General features: G+C 47.2%; 1 protein-coding gene across 5 annotated transcripts in view; it reads right to left on the bottom strand.

Annotated features, from left to right (window-relative positions):
• Positions 1–27,256, bottom strand: part of RNF216 (ring finger protein 216) — an 83,374-nt gene that overhangs the window by 16,028 nt on the left and 40,090 nt on the right. For 4 of the 5 annotated variants that reach the window (XM_072982840.2, XM_078381263.1, XM_072982839.2 and 1 more), the window contains 2 exons: positions 6,169–6,266; positions 977–1,199 (listed from right to left, as the gene is read on the bottom strand). In XM_072982840.2, coding sequence (XP_072838941.2) covers positions 977–1,199; positions 6,169–6,266 — 321 coding nt within the window. Of the gene's footprint in view, positions 1–976; positions 1,200–2,490; positions 5,804–6,168; positions 6,267–27,256 lie in introns of those variants that run through there. The other variant, XM_072982841.2, reaches the window with a different exon arrangement.

The following is a 27,256-nucleotide window of genomic DNA, read 5'->3' as shown; positions in this document are numbered from 1 at the left end:
AGAAAGAGAGAGAGAGAGAGAGAGGCTTCTTTTTTTATGCATGTGTGGGCACACAGCCGTTCCAAATAAGCTCTAGAAATGATTTCATAAGACAGGGATGCTCAGAAGGAGGAGGGCTGGCTTCAAAATCACTTCCAGCTTGAGGAAGAGCATTTGTTTAACAATAGACACTGGGCGGTGTGCCTTCAATGCACCACGAAATCAAAAGAGGGGGGCCAGAGACAGAAGGGAGACGGGAATACATCTCGGATGAAAGGGGGAGATCATCCACAGAGGCGGACGTACCCACAGAGAAGGATGTGTTGGCACCTTGTTCTTCGCTGAGAATCAGCCTGGAATGAATTGGGAACTAACAGACTGAGGGGTAGACAGCTATAGGCCACCAGATGCTGGATGGAGGAGGAGGCAGTGGCTTTCAGAACCATGGAAGGGTAGAACCGGAAGGCACGTCAAGGCCATCTACAACACACACACCCCCAGATAAAACATCCCTGACGGATAGTCCTCGGGCTTCTGTTCAACATCAGAAGGCTTGTTTATGGCCCAGAGAAAGGAAAACAACAAGATTCTTCTCTTGATAAACACCAGCCTCCTTCTACATGCAGAAACTTGTTGTAAGTGAAATCTGCCAAGATAAAAGCTGGAATAGATTGGAAGCCCATATCTGTGACTGGCAACATGCTGCTCCTTTGGGTTCTACTCAACCACTGGTTAGGAAGGAAAAGCCTCACCTAGAGTTTTGTTTTGTATACACACACATTTAAGCTTCACCTCATTAATTAGTTCAGTTGGATACTTAAATCTGACATTCGTTAAGTGTCACACAGCTCCATTTTATATCCCAAAGCAAAAACAGGACACCTGGACATTATTCCTTAAGGGAACCAGGTATCACAATGATTTTAATATCAACCCTCGCAAGAAAGCTACCTGGAAAGACAGCGGAAACGGAAAGGTGAGCGCCCGAGGTCCTTACCGTGGGGTCTGTCCAAAGGGAACATTTTGCGCAGTCTTGGCAAGGGGCTCCCGGGGATCGGGGGTGCTGGCAGAAGTGGTCGTACCCGTTTATGGCGGCTCGGCAGAGGTAGCACATCTGGGCCCCGCAGCGGCATGACATACGGTTGCAGCCTTCTGATTTGATCAAGCCGGTCGCGCACTTGTGGCATTTCCTAATCCGGGCCGCCGTCATCTTCTCTTCTCTGCAAGAACAGGCAAAATGGGCAATAAGGTTAGGTGCCTGCCCGAAGAGAGAGCTCCCTGGCAGGCAGCGCATGGTCAAGGGAAGTGGCTGAAGGGTCCATTCCTGGCACTGGCAGTTTTAAAAGAACTCCTGGTACCCATGTCTGAAAAGGCCAGGCTCCTCAGCACAGGGCTGATTGTGGAGTAGCTAGTACAAAGCAAACAAACAAACAAACTCCACATTGGTTGCCTGATTCAATACACAGGTTCATATGTTCACTGATGTTTATTGTGATTGAAAGTATTAAATGCTACCACGCAGTCTCACGTAACGATGCCTCATACCACGTTGGCACAGTTGGTATTCCGCCACCCCTTCCTTTGCAACGAGATCTCCTCCTGGACTCGGGAAGAAAATCTGGTGGCCTTCCAGATGACGCTAGACTCCAGCTCCCATCGGCCTCCGCTACTAGCCGTGCTGGCCGTTGCTCACTGGGGTTTGGAGACCATCTGTTCCGTCTTCCCATCTTAGACTAATACCCATGTATCCCATGGGGCAGATGGCCCAACCCCACCACAACGATCTGGGGAGAGCTACAGAGCGGGAGGATGGAGAAGAGAACGAGGGTCCTGTGGACCGAAACAAGGGGGGAGAGTGGTCTAAGAAGCAGGAGAATAAACTGGAAAAACGAACTAGAGCTGTGATCCTTTTCAGGGCTGCAACATTTAAAGCCTGCTAACAAATTCCCTCAATATCAGCTAAGAACACAAGACAGGATTATTCACGGGTCAAATGTACTGTATGACATTCTATAGGCCGGATGGCAAATAAGTCCCACTGAACTCAATGTGGCTGACCTGGAACAGAAAGGTACAAGACCGCACCAGAACTTGATTCAGATTATTTTAACAACTATTTTAACTTGTTTATTAATTTATGCTTTTTCTGGCTGTTTATATGTATTTCTATTAGATGCCAAGTACTATTTGTAAGAGTGGTTTAATTTCTGTTTATGCTTACGGCCTGATTGGCTATCAAGCAATAAAATAATTTTAATTTGCCAGCGGACGCTGGTGAATTCAGCTCTACGGCCACCGTAGGTACTCCATATCACATCACAGTAATACGTTTAATGATGTGTGTGATTTGTTTTAGTGGCTGCTCCTGTTCTTGGGCTGATGAATGGTCTCTGGCCTCATTCGAAGTTTCCACACGGGGCAGTCCTGTTGTCCCCCCCTCCAAATTCTTCTGCAAACCAATGAACACCAGAGTGTTCTCTTCTCAGGAACTGGGGGTGGGGGGGTGGGAAGAGTCCTCTCTCGCTCTCTAAATCCAGTCAGGTTTCTAAGGAGGCCCTCGTTGCTGCCAATTTAGAATTAACATATGATGAGTTGGGGACAAATGAAGTGAAAAAGTTCATCAGAGGCCAACATTCTATGGCCTGAGATCTGGTTTCCCAGACAGCCGCAGAAGCAGCCGATGGAAGCGTCAACCTAGAAATAATTTCCCCTCCGGAGTCAAGGGGCACAAGGATGCTTACTCCTGATGGGTGGAAAATATACAGACCCGGCAACGAAAGAAGCAGGAGGCACAACCTCCAACACAGTCATTTCACCATTTTTTAAAAACCAGGGCCTGTTGCTATGATGCTCAGTAAACACCAGTCTGTCAGGAGTTCTCAGATTTTCTTGTGCGGGTTTCACAACCCTTTCATTATTTCCCACTGGTACCGATGTGGCATGAGTCACACCACCTCGGAGGTTTGTTGTGTTCTGTTTGCCCTTTGAACAGTAACGTTTATTTCTCTCCCACCTAATCTCGCCGCCCCCCCCCACAACACACATCCCTCTTCTTCCATTTTGACATCCGAGTCTGAGGAGCAATTCTGTATAACCCCAAAAGGTAAAACGGGCATAGCAGAAACTTCCTCTGCAATGCAATTGTGTTATGATGAAAAAAAGAACAATAAGACTCCTGCCACCAGCAAGCAGCATGACTAAGAAATGGAGCAAGATGGTGGACATGTATCTGCAGGGGTTCAGAGGGGTTTCAGGAAGGGGCATTCCCCAGCCTTTACCTGGAATGCCAAGGTTGTATTTCAGCCTGCTGTACCAGATGCACACGGCTTTACCCTCAAGCTGAAGGATATGTACAGAGGAAGAGATGAACGGATGCAGTGGGTTCTGACCTATGAAATTTTGGGGAACCGCCTGGCTTCAAGGAAGGTCCTAAGACCATTTGCTGCTTCTGGTGCAACCAGTTTAACGGGGCTATCCACTCCTGGGAATCTAACGGAGGAGATTCAGAAAACTCTTTGCAACCTGGGTTCGCTTATACGACCAGCGCAAAAGCCTACAAAACATGCAGGGGAAATGACACCAACTGCACTTCAGTCCTTTTGGAATAGGAACATTTTTGGGGGGTTGTGAACAGTCTGGGAGCCCCCTTGAAGAGGAGGCCGGCGGGAACCCCACCCAAAACTGGGTGGGAGAAAATCCAAAATGGAAAAAAAAGGCATTAGAAGGAAATCTAAAAACCGGCCGTTATTCGTGTCTGTCTCCAGAACATGTGCCCATCTAAAAAGGCAGGGAGCAGAAAGAAGAAACAGATGGTTTTATACAAGCATCGTATTTTTAAAAAAGGAATCCCTTTGCGTGCAGCCTCAGGCAGCTCCTGAGGTTTTTTCAGGAGCGCGAAGGGTTACAAAAAGAAGCAGGTCTGAGGCTGACTGGACAAGAAAGGTGCATCCTGATCTACTTCCCTGATTGGCTTGCAAGGCGACAGGGCTGAAACCGACGCAGAACTCAGTGTTTCCTGGCCTGTTCGGCAAACCAAGGGCCAGTTGCCAGGTCCAATTTTTGTGACACCAGTGGCTACCAAGCATCCAGAGGTTGTGGAGTTCTCTTTATTAGCACATCTGAACACAGAGACACCTTTTCCTCCCCTCGCCATCTTTCATCACTTTTAAAATCCCTTTCTAAAAGCACACAACCGAATCCTCCTCCTCCTCAAAATAATCTTAGATCTGCAGAGCCGGAAGGGACCCGGTGGATCATCCAATCCCGCCCTTGCCAAGGAGGCATCATGGGGGGGGGGGAATCAGATTCCCAATACTTCTGGCTCCAAAGCGAGAGTCCTCAACCACAGAGCAGTTCCACCTGAAGAAAAGCTCTCTGTTCCTTGAAACCCTGCAGATTGTTTTATGAACGGCTGTCATCGTAGAATGGCTCAACACTCCCTGCAACTGTTGTACTTGTGAAAGTTGGTAGCCAATGTCCAGGGGCACTGCAGGGTCCAGAGACACGAGCATCTTGTGTCTTTCATGGGATCTGCTGCAAGTCGCCGTATCTCCTCCCAGCCTCCTTCTGAGTACTGTGTTTGCACTTCAGGCAGGCAGTCAATCGGTGCAACTGATCCTGCGCTCTCTCGCGCTCTCTCTTCCGTTCTGCTCCCCTCTCATCCTCCCAACAGGAAACTCTGAACAGAGCAGGAAGCTAGGCTCTCAACGCCAGCTGCGCTTCCTCTTCCCATGGCTCAAACAGGAAGTTTTATTGTCTAAAACAGAGTAGAATTTCAGCTGCGCAGCAGCAGCGCCCCAAAGCAAATAAACTCGGTTACAATGATAGCCGAAACAGCTTTCCCTTCTCTTCCCATCTGCACTGAACACCATTACACTGTAGGATGAAGTTAAAAAACCTTGCTATTTTGGGCAAAGCGTAGCTTGACGTGACTGCTTGAACCAGATTCTCTTTTACCGCTGGGGTGCAAATGGCACGGTGGTCTATGTAAAAAATTAGCAAAACCAGAACCGCACAGCCACAGAGCACCTTATGGCTATTTACAGACATCTATATACAGACCCAAGCCGCCTTGGCTTCTTTTTACATAAATAAATAAACAAACAATATTATGGCTTTATACGGACATAAGATGCTCTGGGAACTGTCTGTGGAAGGATTTACTTATTTTCAGCACGTCAGCAACAAAGAGGACATACATGGAAGTGATCTCCTCATTTTCCCAACGAGGACAGTTGGCGATGAAATCTGCAGAGATGGTCTCACTAGTGCAGAGGTTCCCCAGATGTTCTTGGACTAAAATGCCCAGAAGCCTTTGCCACTAAGCTGTGCTGGTCAGGATTTTGGGGAGCTGCAGTCCAAGACCGTCTGGGGACCCAAAGTCGGGAACTAGCGAGCGCTTCCCTTGTCACATGAAACCTTCTCCTGCAGGATCCTACCAGCTATCTTCAGATGCAAACAGTCCTCTGCTGTGTTGCTCTGCTCACTAAATTTGAAGCCTGAGTGCAGAGAAGCTGAGGCAGGAATTTCATGAGCACAACCACCACCCAGGACCGGAACCTCTGGCTCCTGGCCTCCAGACGGGGCAGGAAATCTTTGGGTTCTAGACTAGGGCTCTTGGGGTAAAAAGTTACACTTTATTCCACTGCATTCTCTCCCTACTGCCCTCTGTGCTACTTTCCAATTGCTCAATTGTACTGGCTTATTCCCGGACAGATCTCAATACCTGCTAAAAATATTTTCCTAGCTGCCACACCAAGAAGGGCTGACCGTTACTTCCCAGACCTCGATGGCCCTTGGACTCCTGGTATTACAGGATCTGTACCTAGAGTGAAGGCAAGAAGTATTTAAGAAGCCTATCTCTTGGCCGCCCTTGGCTCAAGGACGGGCAGAAACCACTGTAACACTCACAAAGGGCCTGATAACAGAGAAGCCCTTTGGCTCTTGCTGGTGCTGGCTAGAAGAGGAACACAGAGGGGGTCCCGCTTCTGCACCACCTGCCTGTCCCTCTGCAGTCCCTCAGCTTCTAGGCAGACCAACCAACTCACATTAACAGGCGCACAGGGCTGTAGCTCAGTGGTGCGACAAAACGCCCTTGCATTTTGGGGAACTGCAGCTTTCCCCCTAAAAACTGCAAAAAGGGGGGTCTCCATCTCCCTGCTCGCCCACCTTTCCCTGAAAGTTACTTACATAGAGGTTCTGTATTTTATGTCATCCTTCTCAGCCAACTGTTCACAGGTAAGGTTCATGTGCTCCTTCCAAAGGCCCTGGCATTTTCTGCAAGTTTCCTAGGGAAAAGAGGCAGACCCTATTACACATCAGGAACATACAATGGACACAAACCATCAGTTCTGCATGTATTTTGCAAGGAAATACTGAATCCGAAGGTGCATTGTATGGCAACCATAATTCTGCAAGCATCCGCAACAGCTTGCTGTTTCCAAAACCCTGATCTTCAAAGCACTGTGGTGTGTTGGTACATCTTTCAGCCATGAAGAAAGAGGAGAACAACCGACTGCCCTGATCATTTTCTCACATCCAGCATTCTACACTTGGCTTCTGTGATTGTACCAGAAACTGCCTGTAAGGGGCTGCAGATTCTGGAACCGCAGCAGCAACTTTGCGAACCAACTAATGTTGGTGCGGGAGCCAACTCCCGGGCTCCTCCCTCGCCCCCAAAACCTGCATTGCCTACAGCAGTGGTCCCCAACCTTGGGCCTCCAGATGTTCTTGGACTTCAACTCCCAGAAATCTTGGCCAGCAGAGGTGGTGGTGAAGGCTTCTGGGAGTTGTAGTTCAAGAACATCTGGAGGCCCAAGGTTGGGGACCATGGGCCTACAGGGATCAGCAGCATTGAGCAGGTTCTAAACACAGATCACAACACTTGAACAGATTTAAGAAAAGCAGGTGTTACTCTGGGCTTTTGATTTCATTCACCAACCCATTCGCCAAACGATGACTTTCTTTTGCCCGTTGACCACTTGGCCAACTTGGATTCGATTGCCCAAAAGCTAAACTGTTTCGAGGGTTAGATGGGGGGCTGTTTTCTAGGATCCACCTATCAACACTAAAAGAGAGAAGCAGCCCCATGTTGGCTAAACGTCCTGTCCTCTGAGCGACTCCTAGAAAACAGACCCAAAAGAAACCGCCTTCAAAGCCAGTGAGTCTACAGATGCAGGATGAAACCACCAAGATGGGCCTCCAAATGAGTGGGCTCCTTCCTAAGATCTTTGAAAGTCTTCAGTTATCACAGGCTCTGGCTAGGTTCACACATGCGCATCGTTCGAACTACTTTGTGAGTGAAACATCCATCAGGAAGAGCACCTCTTCTGCCTCTCATCATCCTAATCAGGGCATCCATGAAAACATCCTCCCCACCCATGCGTATCTCCCCTTCCATACAGGCAATCTATTGCTGCCACCCATGTTTTTGCTTATAGTCCACTGAATTGGAAAGGCACCTGACCGGAGAGGCAAGGGGGAGGCCTGCTTCTCCCCAAACCATGTCCTCGGTCCCTTCTGTCAGTGCTCAGGGTTTCCACCTGGCCTTGCCTGCCTTTCTGGCCCGTGCTAGCATTGCAGGTTAACCACCCATGAAAATGTTCCGCTCCCCTGCCCCACAATTTTTTCCCCAGCCCTTTGTGTGGACGAAATGGCTCGACGGGAGTTCTGCAGGAGATCCAGAAGGCTCACAACGACAGATGCTGTGAAGGCGCTCTGAAATTAACAAACCTGCTCAGAGAGAAGACGCTAATTTCCTGACCAATGTGGTAGCTTAAACCACCAGGTTTCCATATATGGATGAAAGAAACAGGAAATGGCAAGCAGACACAACGTGGTTTTTTTTTAAAGCCTATTAAAGGGTTTATTACCAACAAGCCTTTCTTCCCCAGCTTGTGAGAACACTTCCTGGAGAGGATAGAAGTGATTCACACCGTTCTGTTCTAGCCGTTTGCACTCATCACTGCCTGGCCTTATTGCCACTTAGAATAAATTCAGTGTTGGTGTAGAATTCACATCTGCATTTCTAGGAGGAGCGTGAATGTTCAAAGGACAGAGGCATGATGGTGCCTGAGTGAGAAAATCCCCAAACCCTTTACACACCTGAAGCAATGCAGAGCTCCCCTGTGGGAAGATCATCATCATGATCATGATCATGATCATCATCATGTGCCATTAAATCAATTCTGACTTATGGTGACCCTTTTCAGGGTTTGCTAGGTAGACAGTCCTCGAAAGCGCTATACCCTTCGCTTCCTCTAGGGGGCAACCTTGGGATGATACAGCTTGCCCAAGGCCACCCAGGCTGGCTCTACAGGAGACACAGTGGACCCAACCTTCTGGATCCTCAGCATAAGCCCTGCTGAATTTCCCGATGATTTCAAACGTTATTTCTGCAGGATCATTTCCTAGGGCAGGGGCAGAGAACCTCTAGCACTCTAGATGATTTTGGACCAAACTCCTAGGATTCCCAGCCTGTACTGCCCATGATAAAGGGCGTTGGGAGTTGCAGTCCAAAATATCTGCGAGTCAAAGGTTTGCCACCCTTGTCCTCCGGGGACTGAACTCCCAGTGTTTACCATGTCAGCCTGAAATACGAACCCTTCCCCATCAAGTGTGTGCATGGGTGAAACGGTCCTTTTATCAATGCATTTTGATCCACCAATCCACTCCCTGTGGGAGAGATCCCCTACCTATTCCGAGACATGCAGACTTTCTTCCCAAGGGCCTGCCTGCAGCCTGAATTCTTCAGAAAATGTGAAGTTGGAATTCAGCTGAAGAAGGTTTTTCCGTCTTTACGAGAGGCACCGATTCATCGGCCAGGGGATGCTGCCACCTAGTGGTGGAGGGAAGCAACAGCTCCGAGGCCACATGACCGACCCACCGACCGCCTTAGCGTCAAGGTGCTAAGAGGATGAAACCGGCGTTGACAGCTGTGGAGCCAAGGAAGATGGGAGCCAACCCTCTTTAGCATAGCTAAGTGCTTTGGGGAAACTCTGTGTGTTGACATGGATCAGGAAGCTGTCTGGGCCGGGTTCCACTGCCCTGCAATCCAAGAGGATTATGTAAACTGAACCTCATGTGCCAAGGATATAGAGGGAGATTATCACAAACCTCACAGTATTTGGATATATAATGTAAATTATTTGTCCGTAATCTGTTAGAGGGCTGACGAGACTCAAGTCTCCTGCTCTTTAGAACAAAGGACGCTACAGCAGCCACGTGAAACCACGCACCCTGTCAAGCCTCACATTGTACAAAGGAAGCTACTGATAACGGGATAAGTGTCCTTCAGAGCACTTAATCTTAGCCCTAGTTTTAATAAATAACTAAAAATGAAACAAAGAAAAATAAACTAAATTTGCACTACAAACACTGGGAAAAAAGATACCCAAGTCTCTGAATCTATAGCAGTGGGACTCATTCATTTCAGAGTGGGAAAGTATGTTAATGAAAGTGTGTCTTTTAAAACGGGAGCTCTATAAAAAATAAAGAGAATCCTGGAAATATTAAAATCAGAAAACAAGATGCAGTCCTGTCGCAGGGACTCAAACAACAGTTCAATCATAAGCATGTTATTACAGAAGTCAAGTCTTGCCGCTCTTCACGCATGGGAAAAAAATGTGGATCTTAGGCAGAAGCACACACAAGAACAAAGTATTTCAAGAAAAACATGCATGAAAATGTAGATTAAGTATCGCGCATGCTTAAAAGATAATTAGAGGTTGACACAGAAATGGGGTGAATTCAAGTGAAGACTGGAACAAGGAGAAATAATGAAAATGAAATTGACAGATTAGATGTATCTGTCCCTTCTTACAGCATAATCAAAACAAACATTTGAATAAAAACTTAAGAATGGTAACAAAAACTAGAATGCACTGCCAATAAATTGGGGGGGGGGAAAGAACCCTCTCCTGGTGCCTCTAAAAACCTGAGAATTAGGTAAGTATCCTGAAATGCTAACATCCTGATACCGTAATTTAGAAGAGCAGTGAAATTTTGGGTGCTACCGCCGAAAAGGCACTGCGATCCCCCCCCCAAACTCAGATAGTCAGCCCATCTTCGGTAGATGGTGGTGGTGCAGGAAATGATGAAAACATGAGCCTGTTAAAACCTTTCTGCCTCAGCCAAGGGCAAAACTGGGCTACGTGCGCTAATTTAAATGTCTGAAGGCACAGCTATGTTAAACAGACTTCATGGTCCTGTATAAAACCTGCCTAGGTTCTGACTCACCTAAGCAGGTTTTACATGGTGGCACTGCGGGTTAAACCGCAGAAGCCTCTGTGCTGCAATGTCGGAAGACCAGCTGTTGTAAGATCGAATCCACGCAACGGAGTGAGCTCCCGTCGCTTGTCCCAGCTCCTACCAACCTAGCCGTTTGACAGCATGTAAAAATGTGAGGAGATAAATAAGTACCACCTCGGTGGGAAGGTCACGGCGTTCTGTGTCTAGTCGTGCTGGCCATGTGACCACGGAAACTGTCTACGGACAAACGTTGGCTCTACGGCTTGGAGACGGGGATGAGCACTGCGCCTTAGAGTTGGACCCGACTGGACTAAATGGCAAGGGGAACCTTTACCTTCTGCAGTCTATTAACAAGAACAAAAAGGCTTAAGAGTTTTAGAAAAGGGGAAATGATGGTGGAAGCAAACCCAGACTAGAAGGGAAGAAAGTCACTCTGCACGCTTCCCCCTCCTCAACACACAGTATATACAGTATTCAGGTTCAAGCAGCTAGTAGTGCCTGGTTCATTACTTTTTCAGATAAGGCAAGTTTATTTGCTTGGGCAGACCTGCAGTATAGATCAGTGGTTCCCATTCTCAGGTCACCCGGGCGTTGTTGGACTGCAATTCCCAGAAGCCTTCACCACCAGTTGTGTTGCCTGGGGTTTCTGGGAGTTGCAGTTCGAGAACATCTGGGTTCTTCAAGGTTGGGAACCACTGGTTTAGATTAATGCACCTGTGACCTCATACTTTTAAATTAGCTTCCATGGGTCTTTTTTGACCTTGGCGAGGGAAGGAAGGAGGGCTGCATTTTCAACCACCTGATACAGGAGGCACACACCGTTATACTGCTAAGATGAAGCCCGCCACTCTCTATCAGTCCAGGAAACCTGAGCCTTGCGCAGGCTCAGAGTCTTCCCGAGCAAAGTAAATAACGCTAATCAAATACAAATGTGGATAATTCTAAACCACCAAAGTCTAGACCTCCTACCACTACAACAACAAAGCAAGGATAATTATCCGTGAACAGGATTCAGAGAAAGCAGTACCCAGTTTTTTGTTGCAAACCTACACCAAAGAAGAAGCATTTTAATTACGGAATAAATAGGTTTTCCACCCCTACTTTTAATAGCATTCATCATTTTTGACGTTTGGAGAGTTCAATGCCATGTGTGTTGCAACGGGAATGGTATAAATAACAGAAGGCCGAGAACAGGACAGGTTTCTTAGAAATCCTAAGACTTCAGAAATGAGAAAGGACATTGTAATTCACAAACTTCTTTTAATTTCAAAAAAAGAGAGGAAGAAAACACAAACGTTATGGGAATTCAGAACTCAAAAGCTTGAGAGAGTCAGAAACAAGTCAGCCATGGAGTACGCTCTGGTAAAAAGACTTCCTAGACACAATCAGTGTTGTCTAGCGGTCAAGATCGTGAATCCAGGACTCGGAATTCAGGCTCTTGACTGCTCAACAAACTCACGGAGTAGCCTTGGGCCAACAAGGCCTCTCCCAGTCCAATCTCTGCCCACTGGCCCCCATTCAACCTGCCCAGAATACCATCCCTTCTACAGAGATCACCCCACAGCTCCTGTTTCCCCCAGCATGCCATTCTCGCCTTTCATCTAATAAGATTATCTTTTTGCATAATAACAAACACAAAAGATAAGAAACCTGAATGACCCTTTGATGGAAACCTGCATTTGGGTTCTTCCCTCTGATGACACAAAGGAGTCTCTCATGCCCTCGTGTGTACATGTCTACCCAACGTTGAAAGGTTAGAACCAATTTCCATGTTCACTTGCCACTTTTATGGCTATGCTGGAGGAGAGTCTCATTTGCCCGACAGAGGCCTTTGAGTTCTATGGTGGGTCATTTAGCAACAAAAGAAGTGGGTGCCACGCACAGCTGGATAGAAGGCGGAGGTAAAGGTAAAGGTTCCCCTTGACATTTTTAGTCCAGTCGTGTCCGACTCTAGGGGACGGCGCTCATCCACTTTCAAGCCATAGAGCCAGCGCCTGTCCAAAGACAGTTTCTGTTGTCACGTGGCCAGCGTGACTAGGGAACGGCATTTTACCTTCCCACCAAGATGGTACCTATTTATTTACTCGCATTTACAGTGGTGCCTCGCTTAGCGATCGCTCCGTTGAGCGACGAAATCGCTTAGCGACATAGTTTTTGCGATTGCAAAAGCGATTGCTTTGTGATGGTCCCTATGGGGTTTTTTCGCTTTGCGATGATCGTGGGGATCGCATTTTAATGCATTTCTATGGGCTTTTAAATATTGCTTAGTGATGAAATCGCTTAGCAACATTTTTTCCAGAACGGATTAATGTTGCTAAGCGAGGCACCATTGTACATGCTTTTGAACTGCTAGGTTGGTGAGGAGCTGGGACAAAGCGACGGGAGCTCACTCCGTCGCGTGGATTCGATCTTACTACTGCTGGTCTTCTGACCCTGCAGCACAGACTTTTGCGGTTTAGCCCACAGCGCCACCACGTCCCTACTGAAGGCGGAGGAGGAAGAGTCAAATCCAACTAAGAGTCCCTACTAGAGTGTAACCCACAGAATGAATGGGCTTGGTAAATAAACCTCAGTGTTCATCCCACTGATTCAACACTTCTAGTCTAGGTAGGACTGTTGCATTCAGCTCACCACCGATCAACGCGGGGAAATTCAAAACATATATACAGTGGTGCCCTGTATAGCGAGGTTAATCCGTTCCGGATTAACCTTCGCTATGCGAAAACATCGCTGTACGGGCAAGGAAAGCCTATTGGAACGCATTAAACTTAGTTTAATGCGTTCCAATAAGCGTCCAAACTTACCCCTCCAGCGATGTTTTCGCGTCTGGCGGCCATTTTGGAGCTGCCGATCAGCTGATCGGCGGCTCCAAAATGGCCGCCGGATGACCCGAAATGGCCCCCTATCAGTGTTTTCGCGCCCTCCCCTTGCTTACGGAGGTCGCGAAAATGCTGCGGGGGGGCATTTCGGGCCATCCACGGCCATTTTGGAGCCGCCGATCAGCTGATCGGCGGCTCCAAAATGGCCACCGGCCGCCCCAATCGTCACAAAGCGAGTGCGGCGATTGGGGCAGATCCGTATAGCGATCCCCAAAAAGGGATCGCTATACGGATTCTTCGTTAAACGGTGCGCTTGTTAAGCGAGGCACCACTGTACTAAAATGCTTCTTTCCTGAAATGTTATAGGCATATATTATTATTATTATTATTATTAGTTTTATTTATATGCCGCATTTCTCCCAACAAGGGACCCCACATAATCCAATTGTGTGAACTTCCCTGCACACTACACATTCATAGATTTCCTTGGTGTGGTTCTCGGAAGTCATGTCTTTAAAAAACAAAAGTGCCCTGTTTGACTGGCATTGTTTCCATTTGTTATGCTATAAATATTACGGAATGATGGGTTTTTAGCTATGGAAAATTTCCAACAGGGAGAACAGTGCGGCAGAAAAACGCTCTGGGATCATTTCTTCCCTATCCCACATCCACTGGAAACTCAGCTACCGACCGGGCGAATTAACCACAAGAATGATCACAGCTCCGTGGTTTAGCCAGAGGTTGGGAGTTCGAATCCCCCACACTGGGCCTCCTTGACAGGGGCTGGACTGGATGACCCAGAGGGTCCCTTCCAGCTCTGCCGTTCTAAGAGAATGATGATAATGATGGTGATGACTAAAGCAAAAATCAGGACACTGGCACAGGAGTTCCTTAATAATACCTTCCAACCAACTTAGCCCACATGCAGGGACTCGACAGGGTGCTTGAGGTTGATGGGTCCTCCAAAACTGCCGCAATTTTCACACTGTTCTTTTTTTGTACGTAAGGTCTGTTGTTGTTGTGTTACAGTTTTTAAACTCTTGTACGCCACCTCGGAAACTGCTGATAGCCAAGGAATGAATCGAATAAATAAAAATGAAACAGAAATACTCCGATGAGCTTGGTTGGCATCCTCACCCTTCGCGTAAAGAAATGGAGAAATGAAACAGAAAGTGGTTTAATTAAAAAGCCTTTTGAGTGAGTGAGAGCAAAATCCCTAGATGATACCTGATGAGCGGGGCCTGATGTTGTTGTCCATTTCACTAACAGGAGAGAGAGAGAATTTTTTTTTTCAACTGCAGTCTCAGAATCCCCCAGGCGGTACAGGCAGCTTCCAAACTCTGTGGTAAGGAATATGTTCACTGCCAAATTGCCAAGCCAGGTAGATTTTTGGGAATCTACCTTTGAGGTCATAGGGTTGGCAGAATGATCCTGTCGCTCAACACAACCAGACAAAACAGTCACTCTGTGTGTGTGTGTGTGTGTGTGTGTGTGTGTGTGTGTGTGTGAGAGAGAGAGAGAGAGAGAGAGAGAGAGAGAGAGAGAGAGAGAGAGAGAGAGAGAGGGATTTTCCCAGGGGCTGTATACTAGGAACCAAGGATGGTGCCACAGTTATAGAAGACTCTAAACTCACAGATTTAGGTTTCAAGATTTTGTTGTTGTTACTGTTTGCTCAAGTATTTTTTTAGTCAGTTATATTCTGTGGAGCTGATACACACAGGTGCCCAAAAGCATATACAGTGGTGCCCCGCATAGCGAGGTTAATCCGTTCCGGATTAACCTTCGCTATGCGAAAACATCGCTGTACGGGGCAGGAAAAGCCTATTGGAACGCATTAAACTTAGTTTAATGCGTTCCAATAGGCGCCAAAACTTACCCCTCCAGTGATGTTTTCGCTGGTCCGGCGGCCAAAATGGCCGCCGGACGCCCCAATCGTCGCAAAGCGAGTGCGGCGATTGGGGCAGCTCTGTATAGCGATCCCCAAAAAGGGATCGCTATACGGATTCTTCGTTATACGGTGCGCTCGTTAAGCGAGGCACCACTGTAGATTGATCAGTGGCTCCCAACCTCGGGTAACCCAGGTGTTCTTAAGACTAAAACTCCCAGAAATCCTGGTCAGCGCAGCTCGTGGTGAGGGCTTACGGGAGCTTTCATCCAAAAATATCTGGGGATCCGAGTTTGGGAAGCTTGGGTAGGAGCCTTGTGGCACAGCGGTTAAACGGCAGGAGTACAGTCAAGACCTGGGTTCAGTCCCAAATGGGTTTTAGTAGACGGCTCAAGGTTGGTTCATCCTTCCAAACTTCCAAGGTTGAGTACCTAGCTTGTGAGAGGGGGGGGCAGGGGAAACATGTTAAACACTATAGGATGATATAACTTTAAGATGTATTACATTAAATTCTCTCTCTCTCTCTGTTTTCTGTTTAATGGTTTTTAAGAATGCCTTTTGATAGATTTGCTTCCTTTGAATTATTAGTTACTTCGTGAGCTTGTCTTGCTCCATACCTGCTGCTGCTAGGTATGAAAAGTGAACCATCATCGTCATCAACAAAACTCACCCCACAGTCCTAAAATATGGACTTTTATGCATAGCAGGCCCATATTATCACCATTATACAGGGGAGGGCATTGAGTAACAGGAGGGGCTGACTTAAAATCTCACAGATTACTTGCAAATCTTAATGACTGGGGTGGGATTTGAATCAGTGACTTCCCAGACTGCATTCTGGAGCACAACTTTCTGCCAGCATTGGTATTTACAAAAAGGGCCTTAAGAAAATACCCCTGCTCTGCAGGAGTGAAGACTCCACATTTATGTGAAGTCAACAAGATGGCATTCAAGTTGGAAGGTTCCTCTGAAGCCACGACCAGCAGGCTGAGCGAGCAACGCCAAGGAGGGAGGACCCCAGTTTACAAGGAAAAGCTCCAGTTACGTCTGGCGAGGAGAAAATAGAAGCCTTGTTTATTTAAAACCAGCCTAAAAACTGTTGCTCAAACATGCAATTTGCCATGAATCAGCATGACACAATCCACAGCTCTTTACAAGGATGTGGCGGGTGGGAGAGAGAGGGAGAGAGAGAAATAGCCCATAAATAAATATAGTTTGAAGGGTCATAAGATGCTGTAAGAGTTATTTGGAGGCAGAAAAACAGCAGATGATGGTCATTTGACTGCATACAATCTTAGACCATACTTCCCAAATAGTAAAAGCATTATTTTCAGGAAAAAATAGGGGAAACCTTTCAATTTTTATAGCTTTAACTTGCCAGGTCCTTCACAATCTCCTACTTTACACTCTTTGCTTTCACTTCTTCAATGGCAACCAGATGATAGAAAAAGAAAAAGGGCCTCTGGCACATCCAAAAGCAAGCCTTGAAAAAAAATTAAAACCAGCTTGATAGCTGACAGGGATGTATATTCTGGTAGAATTTTTTTAAAAACACCCAAAAATACACAGAAAGATCCCCAAAAGTAGGCCTCTTAAGGCTCTCCAGGCTGACTTCTGCAAATATTTGGCTTGCAAGCTTAGACCGATTGCACTATTGTTCAAGGAAATGAAGGTATCCCCCCCACCCCTGCCCCTCTATCTGGAGTCTTTCCAAGAAATTTGTTAAGAAAATCTAGACAGCTCATCAGACGTCCTCGGGGGGGGGGGGGGGGAGAGCATTCGGAGGAACAGGGATGACACACCGGGAGTTATCACAGAATCAACACCTTTGAGAAGATGTTGCAACTTGCAACTACACCTGGATGGCAGGTCCCTCCGCCCTCACCTTTTCCGTGGGCTCAGCCCCACTCCCTCCGCCTAGGATGCTCCCGGTTCTGAGACATGACCTGCCCTTTCCTTCCAAAACCAGCTGCAGGCTGGCCATAAAAGGCAAGGTTACAAGAGCCACCCGCAGACAGCATGACCTGCAAGCAGGAACTACGGGACTTCCTCAAAAGTCCCTGGCAGGATCTGTTCTCATTTCCATTTTGGGACACGGGACCGGCCAGGAGGGGAGGGGAGCCTGCGGCCGCACAACAGCGCCTGCGCAAAGCGGGTAACGGCAAAAGGATCTAGACCTCATGACCACCTATGCTGAGATGGAGGATGTTGACATTTCAACCCTCATCTCCGAGGCAGAAAAACACGGGGCAAACTCCTCTGTGGATAAATCCTTACAGGTGGGAACAGGAAGAGACTTTCCACGGGCGGGTAGGACCAAACACATATGAGCAGGCAAAAATACCGCAGATGTTCACCCACTGCTCCCACTGCTAGCCTTTCTGCTTTAGAAGAAGCAGCTGAACTTTTTTTTTTTTAATGGAAGAAAATCTCCTTAAAGGATGAGAAACCACCCAACGGTGTTGTCACAGAGAAGGAGACACAGTCTTCTGGGAAATCCCAGAAGTCCAGAAACTATCCCAGGACTTGAGGCTCACCATATAGGTGAGGCAAGCGGTGGCTGCTACCTGTCTACAGTTATTGTTCAGGTGAGAACACGGCCAGGCTAAGCAACGAGGTTTAAATCATCATCGTCAGTTCCCGTCAAGTCAATTCTGACTTAGGGTGACCCTTTTTCAGGGTTTTCCGGGTAGACGTTACTCAGGTTTGCCGTTCCCATTCTTCTAGGAGGCTCTCTGGGACTGTGCAGGTTGCCCAAGGTCACCCAGGCTGGCTCCACTTGCGGGGGGCGGGGGGGGGATCGAACTCCTAACCTCTGGCTCTGCAGCTGAACACCTAACTTGCTGATCCACACAGCCCGCCTTACAAGGTTTAAAGCTGTACGAAAATGTGGGTCTTGGCCTCACCCACACCAGGGCAACAGGTAGGACACTACGCCACACCAATGTTATTAAGCCAGCTTGCAATCTACACCTTGTTTTTTCCCCGGCAATGCTTTCTTCACCAGGGCTGTAAGGAATTCAGAAGGCAGGTAAAGGATGAGAGCAGGATACATCCATCGACTCCGGGCTCATGGCTAAAGCTTTTGCTGACCGAGCAAAAAAATAAATGTCAGCACATGCCAAGCTGCTGACACTGGCCAAATCGCAAACGGCTTGCTGGAAGGGAGGTGGGACCTCCCGCCGGTTTCAGAAATACTTCTGCTAAGCAGCACAGTGGGCTTTTGCTTGGGAAAACACAATTGTGCAACTCACATGCTCGGCCAGGTTGTCTTGTGCGGTCCTGGTCAGAATGTACGGCTTCGTTCTTTCCCAAAGAATCCACCGTCTCTCCTGTCTGGGTCGCAAGAGACAACCCGACACGGGCAAGGCAGGATTCGGAAAAGCTAAGGTGCCCTAGCCCTCTCAGATGCTTTTTACATGGTCTCTGAATCTTTGTCAGGGAATCCTGTATAAAACAAACCCTGCAGAGTAGGGAAAACATTGTTGAGTAGGGCAGTCCAAAAATACCGAGGAATGGCCTGTTGTGCATTGTTTGGGGGGGGATGTTATTTGAAGAATGGCCTTGAACGTTCCCACTCTGCTGACACCACCATTCCTGGCCAGCAGGTGTGACAGATACCGCCCCCCCAAAAAAAAGGGTGGTGGGGGGAAGAGGACAGACTGTTCCTTGAAACAAGAAGACACGCCACATCTGTGAGCCCCAGATTTTGCTGCTAACGCTGTGGGGAAGTGGCAGTTCTCTGTGCAATGCCACCCAAAATATAAGGTCTATTTCCTGCTACAGGGTGGGATAATAAACACTCACAACCGTGCTGGATAGTTGGAAAACTAATCTTTCAAGTGGTTCCCAACCTTGGGTCCCCAGATGTTCTGGACTGAAACTCCCAGATGCCTTGACCATTAGTTGGGGGGTGGCCAGGATTTCAGGGAGTTGTAGTTCAAGAACATCTGGGGACCCACGGTTGGGAACCACTGTTCCAGAACGTTAATTGTAGTCATTTAAATTACAATGGCTTCATGACCACCAACGGGCTCCAGTAAAAGATCCTGGTTCAGTATCTAAGATTTCCAGTCCAGTGTCTCGTGACCTTTGACAGGCCTCTATTTAGGAAGAATTCACATTAGTATTATCTTAGAACTGCAGAGCTGGAAGAGACCCTACAGATCTTGGCTAAACAGACTCAAGTTCTGATTAACCACAAGACGCCGCTTCCACATCTGCATTACCTGTCTTCCTTTTTGATCCCTGCTTTTCTCCCTTCCCGTCCTGGGGCTTTTGCCACCACCTCACAGGCGGTGCTGGGCATGGAGTTTACAACTGTACAGAGAACTGAAAAGGCAAAAGTAATGAAGAATTGCATTTAAGTGGTATTTTTGAAGGCACCATCGTCGCTCTTTTGTGTCAGCCTGTGTGGCTGTCATCCACAAGAAATGCACCACTCCCCTCCAAGACACCACTACGTGTTCAACAGCCGCTAGAATAGGACTAACGGCCAAGGGAAAGGATTAGAGGTCTCTTAAATTCAAGCTTAGGGATCCCCCTTACGGCCATCTATGGCACTTGCAGATTGCAGGAACCCTGACATGCCTCATCTCCGCATCGAGACTAGGAGCTAGACAAGGAAGCACTGCAAAATGACGCATGGTTGCAGGTCCCGAAATTTTATTGTGCTCAAAATATCCAGGAGATTGCATCTGCTGCGTGTGGTTTGTTTAAAATTGAAACCAATTCAAAAAAATGGAAGTTTAATACTTAGAATTAAACATGGCAGCTTTCATTCTGAAAGCAAAGAATAAAGCACTTGCCCCTCCCGTATGTTGTTGCACTACAATTCCCAGACCCTCTGACCATTGGCTATGCTGACCGGCACTTCTGAGAGCTGAAAGTCCAAGAACATCGAGAGAAACAAGCTTGGGAACATTGCCCTAAACTCTCTCTTAGCCTCCAAGGCACAGAGAAGAGCATGTGGTCCTCTAGATGATGTGAACTCCAAATCCCATCATCCCTTATCACTGTCTAAGCTTTCTGGAGCTGATGGGAGATGCAGTCCAGGAATAACTGGAGGGCCACATGTCCTGCGTCCCTGTTCTGGGCAGTGGGGGATGGGAGGAAAGAATTACGCCTGACTTTTTTGCCTGCCTTATTTTTCTGCAAAGCCAAAACCTTCACATGGAATAATCTTTATGTTGCCCTTCTAGTCCTCATTCTACCTAGCCTGAAGCCAGCTTTTGGCCAGGGGAGCTGAGGACGATGGGACCCTATAGCCCCACATATCCAAACGGCAGTGGGCTAAAGCAATTGGCTTTATGCCCGTTTGCTCTTGATGCTTTTCATGCAGCATTTCCCTAAACGTTGCTCACATCTCATTGTGAGTTGTGTCCTTGAAAGCTTCTCTTGCTGGGTTGCTTCTTTGAATAAAACAGGACCTCAAATAACTATTCACTGTGGCTTCTGTGAGTCGGGTCAGCCTGGGTGGCCTTGGGCAAGCTGCACAGTCCCAGGGATACCCCCGAGAAGAAGGGAACAGCGGACCACTTCTGAGAATTCTCTACCTAGAAAACATTGAAAAAGTGCTGCCATAATTCAGAATTAGCTTGATGACACAGGATGATTATTCTTAAGAACACTCGATGATCAAGCCAACGAAGAGAGAGGCTGTAGGTCAATGGCTCTCAGAGAATCCCAGGTTCCGTTCTCAGCCTTCCCAGTCAGAAGAATCAGGTGACAGGTGGTGGGAAAAGGAAAGGTGACAGCCTGAGAGCCACCCCCAGAGTAGGTAATATACGCAGCTAAACAAATGAACAGAAGACGCAAATCACACCTGGCATGATGGCCTTATCACAGACTGTATATATAAGGAATGCGCACTGCCACAACGAAAGCACTCACCAAACAGCTCATGTAGGGTTTCGTGTACCCAGATGGGGCAAAGCAATCAACGACAGCAATTAGCACTGGCTAGGGTCGCCCCGCCCCTTAATTGAGAATATTATACGGGAATATCACAAAGAGTTCCAATAGGAAGAGGGAAAATGGCCACTGCCGCCTGGATCGCAAAAGATTGCCTTTGAGAGAGTGATGGGGCCACCAACACAGCTGGAATCATTGACGTTCAGGCCGTCCAAAACAGCTTTGAAATGAAGTCTGAAATTACTAGACAGACCAATATTTCAAGGACCATTTTGGGTCTGAAGCCATGTGTTTTTGGTAACATTTCACACTCAGTCCGTGGTATATATAAATCCATGCAATTGACAGATTTTGTAAAAACACCCCAGGCCTGGAAAATATCCTCCACAGATACGGGGTGAGTATGCTATTTACAAGAGGACACCAGAAGACCAGAAAACAAAGAAAGGAAAGGAGATCTGCTATCAGTCCCAGATAGTCTTCCACCGAGGTGGTGTGATCAATACACCCCACGTCTTCTCCATGTGGGTCCATTATCTCCTCTCAGCTCTAAGCATGCAAGTGGCTGGGGGAGGATGACACAGAGGGGAAGAGAATGGATCCTGACATGAGTTGCTTCCTTAGGAGGGGGGAAAATGTAGGAACTGGGTTATATTCGTAGAACAAAAATATATCCCACTATCCACAGCTAAGAAGCCCACAAACGTAATGCATACTCTTGTAGATCTTTGACCCCAAGAGCAGTTACGATGTTATTTCACCACCTCTGCGCTCTCCACAAATGCATTTCCTTTTCTTTTAAAATAAAGCAGACAACAAGCAAATGCTGGAATGAAAAAGGTGGGCGAAACTAGAGCCATGCAGTAGTACAGCTAATGGCTACACGGTGCTCTGGGTGGGAGCAGATCAAAGCCGCGGCTTTATCTGTTGAGTATTTCGACTCCCCAGTTCGCAGCCAGCAATTCTTGTGCTTCCATTAGCTATCATTTTCCCAAATGACCCCCCCCCCGTCTTCCGAGAAAGGCGTATCCAGTGTTAAAACGACACTCAGCTCCGAATGCCACTGACCTCATTCTGAAAAACTGCCTCCATGCTTTAGCTTGGCCCGGATGAGACATTCCATTAATGCTCCTTGCGCTTGGAAACATCTGCTCCCTTTGCACTGCGGGGGGGGGGGGGGGGAGAGGCGGCACCAGAAGGGAAATGCCGTTCACCTCGGTAGCAACCTCTGGTCCCTGACCTAGTATGGATGAGAACCATCCATAATAAATGCGCTGCTGGGGAGACCATGCTGGAGCCCCCCCCCCAGAGCAGCAGTACTGCTGTGATTAAAAAACAGAAATGTGCGCAACTCACCACCACAAGATGGATTCAGAAGGGGCCTGTATAAATTTACGAAGGATAAGCAATCAGCAGACACTTGTCTATATACGTACTGGCCATTATATCCACCTAGCTGGAAGGAACTCCGATACCCATTTGGCCTTCCCTAGGTTTTGCATGCTAAGAACATCAAGACGGGCTTGCACGATGGATAAAAGGCATGTAACGTGGGGATCTGCTTCCTGACTGCAATGCTGTCATATCAACATTTGAAAATGCTACTCTTTTTTTTTTGGATGAAAACTTCCAGAATCCTCCAGCAAGCGGCCACTCCAGATGGGGTTACTCGAGGAACATTTCAAAGCCCAGACATGCTCTTCTTGAACCGCAGGGTATTTCCCTTTCCCCTCACTTTTAAATGTTCTTGTAGGAAAGTTTCATCCTCTCTCCTGATATATACGAGCGACTGGCTGTCTGAAAGGGTTCTTTTAATAGACTGTTGTGCCTTGTTGCTTTTCAATGTGCTTTTAGTATTGATTTTATTTAGGGTTTTTTTTAAAATAAAATATCGGCTTAATTCTTTTTTAAAAAATATTCATATATTAATTATTTTTAGCTTTTAAATTTTTTTTTAAAAAAACAACCTTAGTAAACTTCATCCAAGTTCGACTAATGGAGTAGTGGGCAGAATAAAGCTATTTTCACAGAAGCAAAAGGAGAAACTGAGGTTTCTTTTTGTTAAAAAAAATTAACTTTTTGGCCACCTTGCAAGGCAGCAAGGAGGTTCTCCAAACGTTGTCAAGATTCCCATGAATGACGGGAACCGTAGACTGGAGGGCCATGTTTCCCAACCCACTTAAGGAAAACCTTTACGGGGCTAATTGATGCGGGGGGGGGAACACCCATAATTCCATCACCATTAAAAGATCATCATAATGTGACTTCAAGTCGATACTGACTTCCCAAGGGTTTCTAGGTATAAAATATTCAGAGACGGCTTAGAAAGGGCTGGCCAGGGGGCACTCCGGGGCCACCCTATGGCTTGCCCCCAGGCTGCAAATGTGGCAGAGTGCATAACCCCATCCGTCAAACACCCTCCAGGTGATCTCAGCTGGCTCCTCTCCTGGGAGGCCCTTCCAACCCACAAAGCTGGAAAAAGCAAGGGGGAGCAGGTAAGACATCTCAAAAGCCCTGCACTCATGCAACATGGACACACCTGGCTTCAAAAAGGCAGTTTAAAACCAGCACCACCAAATTAGGCCAGGGCCAGATTAAGGCATAAGGGTGGTCATGAAAACATGACATGGCAACAGAAAACAATTTTTAATATATTGGGGTGCCTTTGTACCTCCCACTTCAAATATATACTGTATATATTTGAAGTGTGAGGTTCAAATGCACCCAAAGCCCCCACCACTTTCCCACTGTGTTTTTATACAGGTGGCAGTACAGGGTAGGGTTGTTTCTGCAGTGTTCGCTTTTTCCTTTTTTTAAAAAAACAAACAAAAAAAAAAAACCACATAAAACTCAGCTGCTCACTCCTCCGGCAGAAACAGCAGCTTGAAGATGTCAGCATTATAGCTGGACTGATACAACACAATTAATAATGCAGCAGCAGTTTTAGGTTGAATGCCTAACAAGGTGGAGGCTTCAAGGTTAAAAAGCGGCCGGGGGGGGGGCAGCCTGCTGCAATGGGAAATCAACACCAAAACAGGCAGCCTCTAATCCTGCCCTGCCAGAAGATAATCATCTTCAAACTGCAGAGCTGGAAGGGACCTTGTGGATCATCAAGTCCTGTCCCTATCAGGGAGGCACAGCGCAGGATTCGAACTCCCAACCTACCTTAGATACAACTCTACCAAGCTAAAGGGGAGGTCAGAGGCTACCACCTTGGAGACCAAAGCCCACTGGGATGCTGGATGGATGATAAAAATAAGGCTTCTCCGACTTGATCTCCCTCCCTCTTTCTATTTTTGCACTCTGTCTCTTACACTATGATCCTGCAGGCAGGAATAGTGGCAATTCGGGGAGGAAGCAATATCCTCTTGTAGCGTTTGGACCATAAGGTGCTGACAGTTTTCCCACCTGCATTTTCTTATTTCACTGCAAGCTACCGGAGGATTTTACTCTCCTTCTTCATTTGTAACAGGAAAGGGCAAACCTTGAAGTATATAAGGTCAAACCAAAGGGGCTGAAGAGCAGTAACAAGCTTGGCCTCTGAAAAAGAGCAATTTCCCATAAGTAGTTTTAGTCCCGGATCATTCAGGGCTATTTAAAGCTCAAAACCAAATCCTCATTTAGGCACAAGAGGTAAAATGAGAGGCGATACGGGGCGGCTGCTGCTGCTGTGTATGGGCCGTGCATTTTCTAAGGTCAGCTCCAGTTAGTCAAATCTTATTTCTGGATCGACTGGAGTTTTGAAAACTGCTGGAAAGGCAGGACCGTACAGAGTTTTGGTATGTCTCAAATCTAACAAGCTACCTATAATTTTGTTTTTATCTTTCTCTCTCTCTTTTTACACACAGACACAAACACACACACACCTTGCTGTGCTGTTCCCCCCCCCAAACTCAACCAGCTCCTCTGCTTCCTTATAGCTGTGAGAGTTTCTTTATCATCATAACGATTGAAAGAATGGTGCATTTCTGTATGTACATAGCCTGGTACAGCTGTATACCCCTTTCTTCCTGTCTCAAGGTGTGTCTCTCCCCCCCGCAACACACACACACACACACACACACACACACATACACACACACACACACACACACACACACACACACACACACACAGAGAGAGAGAGAGAGAGAGAGAGAGAGAGAGAGAGAGAGAGAGAGAGAGAGCTCCCCAGACACTGATGGTATTTCTAGATTGCTGGTAACAGGATGAGCTCCCCGGGGCATTTTTCATGACCAAACATCTCTGCAAAATTGTGGCACGTCCCCAAACCCTTCTTCTAAGGGTTAATTCCACTGTGCAAAAGGAAGTGAGATCAAACTTTAGGTCTTCCCCCAGTGTGGTCCTCTTGCCCTCTGAAATGTTAAAGGGGGCCTTCCTCCCCTCGGAAGAAGGTCAAGAAGGCACAGTGGCTCAAAATGTGACCAAATTAGGAAACAAATTCCAAAAGGCTCCAACATGGACTTCGGACACCATGGGGTTGCAGTGAGTCCTTTAGACGGGAGCAGCTGAGCATCGCTGCAGGGCAACATATAAAAAAGGCCAAACATCCTGGTGTGTTTCTCCAAAGGCAGTCGGCCGGCCAGACTTGTGACCGCTTCACACATTACAGTTCATTACATTGAGATGTTTTAACATAACAGGGAAATCACAAAACACAGCTATCCTTTCAGGGATGTTTTAAGTGTTTGCCTAAAAGCTGCTGGAATGCAAGAGTGCCGTGGAGATAGAACCACAAAGGATCTCTAATGAGTTACGGCTTCTCTAATTTTGCAAATGGAACATCTCCGAATGGCCAATGGTTGGGAGAGGTCCCAGCCCGTGTGCACTGCAGACAGGTTGATCTGAGCATCCTTAAGAGCTGTCACCTGAAAAGCAAACATTTCTAAGCCTTGCTCCTTCTTCAGGGTCTTGTGGCAACCCTGGGGGTGCCTCTCCATTCACATTATATGATTAAGCACACAGAGGCTTCGTAGGCAGAGGCCATGGGCCACCCACTCCCTCACTGCCCATGACAGAGAGGGTGACAGAAGAAGGAAAAAGCCCATTCCTTGCACACCTTCGCTCACTTCCCCTCTGGCTAGCCACTGCAGACAAAGAGGAAAGGGGGCCTTGGGAGGCTTGTTATGTTTGGAAACACCTCTGGCAAAATCCAAAGAAAACGAAAAGCAAGCTCTTTTGATCAGTTTGGTTCCTTTGGATTTTGCCTGATAGGCTTGCACAGACGAACACGGCCACCTCCTGCATATCACTCCAGAAACGTCACCCTGTCCTGCCTGCAAGGGACCAACTGTGTATCTGCGCTCAGAATCCTATTAACCGGGTGCTGAATAACATTACACACAGATTAACATTACACACATTAAAGGCCCAGGAACACAACCAACACAGGGTTAACGAAGAGTAACCGGCTACCCAGACTTACACAACCTCCCTTATTTACGCAGGTGAAATCACTGATAAGATGCTAGCTAGCCTGTGTGTAACACAGGAATGGGAACAATGCTCGGAGAGCCAGCATCCCCGGAACGTGAGGTAAATCCACAAGGCAGGAAGAAGCCTACAGGGTGGGTTTGCGCAATACACCACGACTTAGCTTATCATCCTCACGGGGGTTCTTGCAACAATAAAAATGATTAATCCTACAGGTACGGTCTGAGCTGCTCGGATGATAGGAGACTCATACGATAAGCATGGGTGCCATTAGTTATCACTGGCTTTCCGGGCAGCAGATATCAGGGAAGGAGCCCCCGATAGAAATACATACGACAGAATTTTTGGTATGCAGACCTACATTCCTCTCTGAAGACGGGAAGCGTGGACGCAGAGACAGCTTGGCTTCAGTGCAGCTGTCAAGCCAAACACCTTCATGCTTGAACTGGGTCTTAGATGCTGACAGGACTGTCTAAAACTCCAGGAAAGTAACAAGCTGTGAGTTTGCCACACATGACATTTTCCTTTACAGGATTCCCCTCCCCCCCCAGAGTGGATGATAGACAAAATGTGTGCCCCTTCCAGAAGTAATCTAGAAGATTACCTCGCAAAACGACGAATCCGCATGACGAGGAGTTTTTGCGATCGTGATAGCGCTTTTCAAAACAGTGTTTCCTATGGGTGATTTTCACTATACGATGTTTTGGTCCGTGCTTCGCAAGACAGGTGTTTTTTCCCGGGACCGATTTTCGCAAGACGACGATTTTAACAGCGGATCCACGCTTCGCAAAACGGTTTTCCTATGGGCGATGTTCACAAAACGACAATGATTTGTTCCCATTGGAACACATTAAACGGATTTCAATGCATTCCAATGGAGAACCGCATTTTGCAAGACGATGTTTTTGCAAAACAGTGATTTTCACGGAATGAATTAACATCATCTTGCGGGGCGCCACTGTATATATATATGAATAAA

The sequence above is a fragment of the Pogona vitticeps genome, chromosome 13 (assembly GCF_051106095.1).
Source record: "Pogona vitticeps strain Pit_001003342236 chromosome 13, PviZW2.1, whole genome shotgun sequence".
Lineage (NCBI taxonomy): Eukaryota > Metazoa > Chordata > Lepidosauria > Squamata > Agamidae > Pogona > Pogona vitticeps.
The sequence above is the reverse complement of the archived record's forward strand: the minus strand, read 5'-3'. Positions and strand labels throughout refer to the sequence as shown.